General features: G+C 41.7%; 1 protein-coding gene across 1 annotated transcript in view; it reads right to left on the bottom strand.

Moving 5' to 3' along the window:
* Positions 1–480: 480 nt before the first annotated feature.
* Positions 481–7030, bottom strand: part of LOC113933655 (S-adenosyl-L-methionine-dependent tRNA 4-demethylwyosine synthase TYW1) — a 226578-nt gene continuing 220028 nt past the window's right edge. The window contains exon 16 of the mRNA XM_027614018.2: positions 481–1531. Coding sequence (XP_027469819.1) covers positions 1310–1531 — 222 coding nt within the window. The 3' untranslated portion in view covers positions 481–1309. The remainder of the gene's footprint in view (positions 1532–7030) is intronic.

Genomic DNA, 7030 nt, shown 5'->3' with positions numbered 1-7030 from the left:
GGTCCAAAGCCCTGCATGTTCTGCCTCCGGCCCCCCCTCAGCACGAGCACTTGCTTTTTAACACTTCATCCCACGTCAGGTTGTTTCTGCATTTCTGTTCAGCGAATACTAACCCATCTGGGTTTCAGTGAGATGCTGCCTCACTGGCCTGCACCACTGCTGTCTCTTGTCTGTCTCAGTCACCAGAACAGGAGGAGACCAAACATAAGCCTGAAGATGAGGTGGGTTCAAGAAGAACAAAGGATTTCAATGATGCTTTGCCACCATCCCATCCCATGTCACTTAGATATAAATACAGAGCCTAGTTTTCAACTGAGTGGGTAGGCAGGCTAGATTATCTAGGAATTTCACTTCAGCGGGAAATAGAGGGTTTACAAAATAGCTGACATATAAAGAAGAGGTCGATTCTGATAGGGCTTCGAACCACGGGACTAGAAGCATCTTTAAAATAAACACTCAAAAGAAAATTCTAGTCTATACAAAAGATTTTATTAATTAAATTTTTAGGATAAAGGAATTTTTTTAAAAATAACTACGATATTTTTAAAAACTATTAGGTATTTAACGATGTTTTCAATGAGAAAAAACTTGAACCCTAAAAACAGACTGTGTAAAGTAGCCCAGGCTACAAGAGGGAACAGAAGATGGGGAGCTGCTCCGTGGGTAAGGTGTACAGGGGCTCGGAGTCTGTCTGTGAGACTACCCCATGGCATCCCAGGGCATCCCTCCTACGGAAGAGGGCTCCGACGCAAACACCGCCCCCTCAGGCCTTCTACGGCGATTTGTAGGAGAATGGAATGAGATCTAGGACATGTAGATCCAATTCAATTTCAGAAAGGGCTGGTGCTAAGCAAAAATTTAATGTAATCTATGCAGTATTTAAAAATAATCAAGAATTATGACAACTTGAATGAGTCCCGGGAGGTGTTATCTTAAGATATAAAGAAGGAATGGAGGTCCTGGAGGGAGCAGATACACTTACCTTGGGGAGGAACAATCCACAAAGGCCAAGAACCCAGTTCATTCCTCACAACACCCCCTGGAACAACATTCTAGCGAGTCTCACAAGTTAAAATTCAAAGCCCCTGGTTCCATTCTAAGGACCATGTCCTTCCCCTGGAACAGTGGTCCTCTAAGAAGTCAAATCGGGAGAGGGCCTGAGCTCTGGAAAGCAACCCCGGGACGTGACTTGCGTCCCCTCTACATGAAATAGAACTCGTGTAAGGTATCCTTGGAAAAATCACAGCAGGCGGTGAGAACTTCTGGGGCCATCAGTTCTTGTCCTTCAGTACCCTATGGTCAGATAATCTCAACATCCGGAAATATGCTTTGATTTGTTCTTTCTCTGATGTCTTGTGTCCTTGGGATCAAAGCCCCTTTCACGGGCACCAAATAATGCCCAGTGAGGGGTTTTCGCTACATAATCCTTTGCGCTAAAAGTTGCTGATCCGCCACTGTCTTCATATTCCTGCACGAGCTCCTGGAAGCGGTTATAATCGATCCATGTCCACCACTCACTATCAATCTTAAACTGGAAAGAAAAAGTGTAGTCAGGTCAGAAGTAAAAACATCCATTAAAAAAAAGGAACACAAATAAATATTTTAAAAAATTCAAAAATAAGCCTGATTTCTTTTCTCCCTATCAAGTTAAAGAAAATTCTCTCATGCTCCAGATATGGTTCCATATCAAAGCCGAATGAACGACAGTCAGAGGGGAGTTTCTTTTCCCCCAAGACTGCTGGGACTGCTGCTATGCTGGACGAGGAAGAGCCAAGCGCTGAATAAAGAAGTCATGTTTATCTTTAGCGGTATCACTGAAAGAAGGTTAATTTTTTTTTTGGCATTATCATGTGTTAATGGACGAGTAATTCTAATTCCTGTTGTTGCCACTTTTTATTTGGTATGAGTTTTCCTTGTTGTGTTAGCAGCACTGAGTGGGATCTGTTTTATTATTAAACTGTGCTTGAGTTATTACTGAAGCTTTAATCAATGACTTCTAATTCTGAAATGCTAACTAAATGGCTCAAACTAGCCTGTTTAACCTAACATGGACACAATATCTCATTAGTGGAAAGCCTTGTTAAGAATTTCAATTCACTAAAGGGGAATAATCCAATTTGTACTCTTTTAAGAAAATTGCTTCTCAAAAGTCATTGTAGATTAATGACCAGGAATGAAGAAACCAGAAAATAAGCTGATGAAGCTCTGAAGGAATTACTAATTGAACGGTAAAGGCTTTTGACTCAAAGCATCTATTTGGAACTCATTTGTGTAAATATATAATATGCAGATACCTGATTTATTAACAGAAAAACCGTTCCGTTAAGCTGCTGTCTTCTAAAAAAATCCTGATTATGAACCAAATGAAATAACAATTTCGTGTTCTAGCTGAGAAAAATATTGAAAATGTATAGCTTCCTGGATTCAGAATATTAAAATATGCTGAATTTCAATAACATCTGATTTTTTACCCAACAGCTAAGAGGTTTCTCGTGCGAAAAAAGTACCAAATAAATGGAAAAGTTTAGTCTATCTATGAATCATGAGAAATTATCTTCTAACAAGACCATTCTTTGAAATGGTGCCCCAAGGGCCTCTATGAAAACTCTAATCTAAGATACAAGATCCACATCTCCCCATCATTTTCCCTCCCAAGACAGACTGCTCTCAAATGTTCTCTACTACCATGAAAACAATCAGTCATCCCGGGGTACTGAGCCTCAGAACTCCAGAGTCAAAGGTGCCCCCACCCCTCCCGGGCCCCTCACATCCAAAAAACGTCAGGCCCCATGCACTCCTCGTTAGCAGCATTTCTATCATCCCGACACGATCCTAACACAGGCCCTCATTTCTGGGACTCAGCGACCATCATCCTGCTGATGGGTCTTCTGATGCCAGGTTTGGCTGCTTCCACCTTCTGCAGACTGAGATTCTGAGCTACAGAATCTACTCTACAGCAGAGTAGAGCCCCATTCCTGAGAACCTGCAGTGCAAATATCAAGCCTCCATCTGGAGGCTCTTCATGAGCTAACTGCCCTCTCACGTGATTCCTATTCTACTCCCTCTGTCTGACTAACACCTACTCATGCCTCAGGTCCCTTCATAAACGCCCTTCGCTCTGGGAAGTCTTCCTGAATCCCTTTAGACGACGAGAGTTCACCTGCCACAGGACCTCACTCCCCTGAACTTGGCCCATGACATATTAGAATTGCTTCTGGAGTGACCTCCCCAGCCCAGTCTACCCAACATCAATACTGCTGGCTTTGTGAATATATCTGACTTATCATTTATGCTGGAGCTTAGGACATACAAGGGCCTAGCCTCCTTCTCCTTACCTCTTAACAAAGCTCGAAGACCACATGATGAAGGAAATTTCCACCTGTTCTACCGACATCTTGAGAGGGAGAATGTGATTCCATTGCTATTGGCTCCATAAAAGACTGTGCTGTTTTCAGAGCGGACTCATGGAGCGGCACACTACTCACACCTTACTGGAATCGGGTAACACTCCAGCTGGTGGAGGAGTAAACGTGTCATTACCGTGGATGACAGTAACATGAGGCCAATAATGATGGCTACCTTTTATTCCTCCCTCCTCTAAAAGTTATGGAATGCTAACTATGGACTTGGCCCAGTCACAGATATTTAAAAAAATAATTATAATATAATGTGGCATGTGCAGTGAGTGAGGTTATGCATAAGGCACTCCTGGAGTGTAGAGAAAGATGTGATAAATCGCTCCCACCCCCTCCCGGGGCTTGGCGCTACGAGAAAAGTCCTCCTAAGGGCTCTCTGCTTTGCTTGCTGGGTGAAACAGATAACTGAATTCTCCTCTTCCCTATGCCTCTCCCTTTGGACTTTAGATCTCTAGGTCCCTTTTTGGATTCCAAAGTCTGACTCCGCAGGGTCCACAGTCCTGGTCTACCTTTTCCCTCACACTCAACCAATCATCACTTGCCATGGGTATTCTAACAGGGACTAAAAGATTAGCTTAAACTAGAGCAAAAGACTTAAAATTTTTTCACCACAACTTACAATAAGAAATATATTTTGTATCTCAATCTAGTATACACACATACACACACACACACACACACACACACACACACACTCTGGAAACACAACTTTCACAAAACTATGGCAATGATTTCATTAAAAAAAAAAAATGTCACTTGCTATAGGCTGCTATGTTCCCTAACCCCTAATGCAATTAAGATCTGGTTTCCTCCGACTACAGAATTCTAACTCTGGTTTAAAATGGAGGAAGTCAGGTGCACGAATATGACAACTATAAGCTAACATCTGACAGCTGACAACTCTGATTGCTAAAGTCTAAGAAAAGCAGGTATATTAGCTGTTTGGTATCTACCATAACAAAATACCACAGACTGGGTGGCTTAAACAGCAGATACTAGTTTTCCTGCAGTTCTGGAGGCTAGAAGTTGAAGATGAAGCTTCCGGTAGATGGCCACATTCTCACTGTGGCTTCACAGTGGGGGAGAGGGGGTCTCTTCTTATGAGGACACCAATCCCATCAGATTAGGGCCCCACCTTTATGACCTTCATTTAACCTTAATTATATCCTTAGAGGTCTTGTCTTGAATACATACCCCCTGGGGGGCTTAGGTCTCCAACATGTGAATTCTGAAGGGACATAAATATTCAGTCTAGAACAGCAGTTAACTCTTAAATTTGTTAACACTATGCCATCAGACTCCTAAGACAAAAATGAATCCATTTATGCCCCCTCTCAAGACAATCTGAGAATAATACTAAATAATAACTCAGAAAAAGTCAAGTTGTTTCAGGCAAAAGGCAGAAGCTAAAAGGGCAAAATCTGATATGACTGGCAGAAAAATATGGCTGAAAGACAGAGATGCACAAACAGAAGAATAAAACCCCAAATCATAAAATTTGAGGTTAAGTATGCTGAGACATGAGGTCACCCTGCTTCAAGAATTCCTCAAATCCAACAGTAAGGGAAGAGGCAAATCTATGCAGAATTATAAATAAACTCAAAAGGTCACAGATGATCTCAAAAACACACCACAAGGGCAATAAAGTATGGCCCTAGCTGAGAAAGCCAGGCTGCTAAGGATCTGTGGCCTTGTGCGGCAGATGGGCCAGTGCTATGGGCTCCCATCGTCCAGAACAAACAGCAGTATCAAGGGTCGTGTTCTCATTATTTTCTCTCTTTCACAGAGGGAAAATTTCATTGAACAGAATAATGACAAGTAGATTCTTTATTATTTTAATGTTTAAAAAGATTCTGTCAAAGATGACAGATTAAACACATGCATGTACTTCACTTCTTGAAATCCCACTCGAGTGACACTAAAGGTATATCTAAAAGATATATAAACCTGTAAAAGCAAAGAGATCAGGAGAGGAGAAAACAGTATCAAACTTTTAGCAATAACTGGCTCAGCAGACCCAAGAGAACCGCATCTGAAGCTAACGAGTAGAAAAATCCAAGATTCGACCCGATTTATGCCTCAGAATTCCCCAAAGGCCTGGAAACTGGTGGTACCAGTCACCTCCGGAAGTAGGGGTAGAAGAAGCACCAACTCCCTGCACCCCCAAAAAAGCCCCAAAGATAGATTTATATTCTGTGTAAGAAACTGTTAGAATCCCAAGTTCCTCCACACCCTGCAATACACAGAGCTGAGCAGCTGCCCAACCTACCCACCACCCTCCCCAGCAGAAGACAGATTTATTCTCACAAGACAGTAAGAGAGAAAATCCATGGAAAATCCATAGGGGGTACAGGCAGAGCTGAAAACAGAAATGAGAGTTCAGAACAGCCCTAATCCCTGCCCACTTCCCCACCTCTGATGGTCATGCAGCCTGGGGAAAAACAGGAGACCCTTCTGGCCAGCCTAAGAGGACTGACTGAAAAGTACTATTTGGGTTTTCCTAAGGAAATGACTCAGCTAGATTTCTCTAAGATAAAGTCAAGCCCAGTCCACACACTTAGGACTTTAATACGTTTTTTAGTTTCCCACTTAAATATGAGCAGACAACTAGTGAACATGTGAAGAAAACTTCTAACAAGAGAACTAAAAGTAAACCAAAGGAAAAGAGTAACAGAGTAAACAGAGCGTAGGCAAGAAAACAGCAAACAAAATGAAACCCCAAACAACTAAACTAAAACAACTATCCTCAGAGAAATGAGACAATACTGTATCCATAAAAAAAGTTACCCTATAAAAAGAAACACTCAAGGAATGAAAAGAACCTTAGACTTTAAAACTACGGGAGCAAAGATGAAAGATTCACAGGAAAGTTAAGAAAAAAAATTCAAGAGAATTTCCTAAACAGGAGAGAAGGTACTAAAGAAAGAAATAAAAAACTAAAGGACTAGCCCAAGAGACCCAATTTTAAAATAACACCAGTTTTTGAAAGAAAGGAGAAAAAATAGGAAGGAGGAAATCCTCAGTGAAATAATTCTGGAAAAAAAATTTATGAAGTCAGGGGCATGAGTTTCCAGATTAAAGGGGTGCACAAAGGATAAGAATAGACACACTGCCTGAGGCACATCTCAGTGAAATTTCAAACAGTGGAGACAAAAGGAAATCCTAACAAGGGAAAAATGGTCATACACAAAGGATTAAGGATCAGAATGCCTTCAGTGCTCAACAACCACAGTGGAAGCTCAGACAGTGGCTCCAACTGCACAGGGGCAAGTATGCAACTTAGAATTCCATACCCAGCAAAACTATCAATCAAGTGTGTAGGGAGAATAAAAACATTTTTAGACATTTAAGTTCTCAATAAATTGGACCTCCCACATAACCCTTCTCAGGACTCTACTGGAGGATGTTTCATCTGAATGATTCAGGGATCCCCAAAACAAGACATCCCACACAAGAGAGAGCTCAAGGAAGTCCCAGTATGACAGCTGTGTGTCCAAAGCAGGTGGGTCAGAAAGTGCCTCTGGGGAGATTCCTTTAAAAAGATGAACATGACATCACTCGGCATCAGGGAAATACAAATCAAAACCACAATGCAATACCACCTCACACCAGTC

Source organism: Zalophus californianus, chromosome 10 (genome assembly GCF_009762305.2).
Source record: "Zalophus californianus isolate mZalCal1 chromosome 10, mZalCal1.pri.v2, whole genome shotgun sequence".
Taxonomy (NCBI): Eukaryota; Metazoa; Chordata; class Mammalia; order Carnivora; family Otariidae; genus Zalophus; species Zalophus californianus.
Note: the sequence above shows the minus strand (reverse complement) of the source record. Positions and strands in the feature narration are given on the sequence as shown.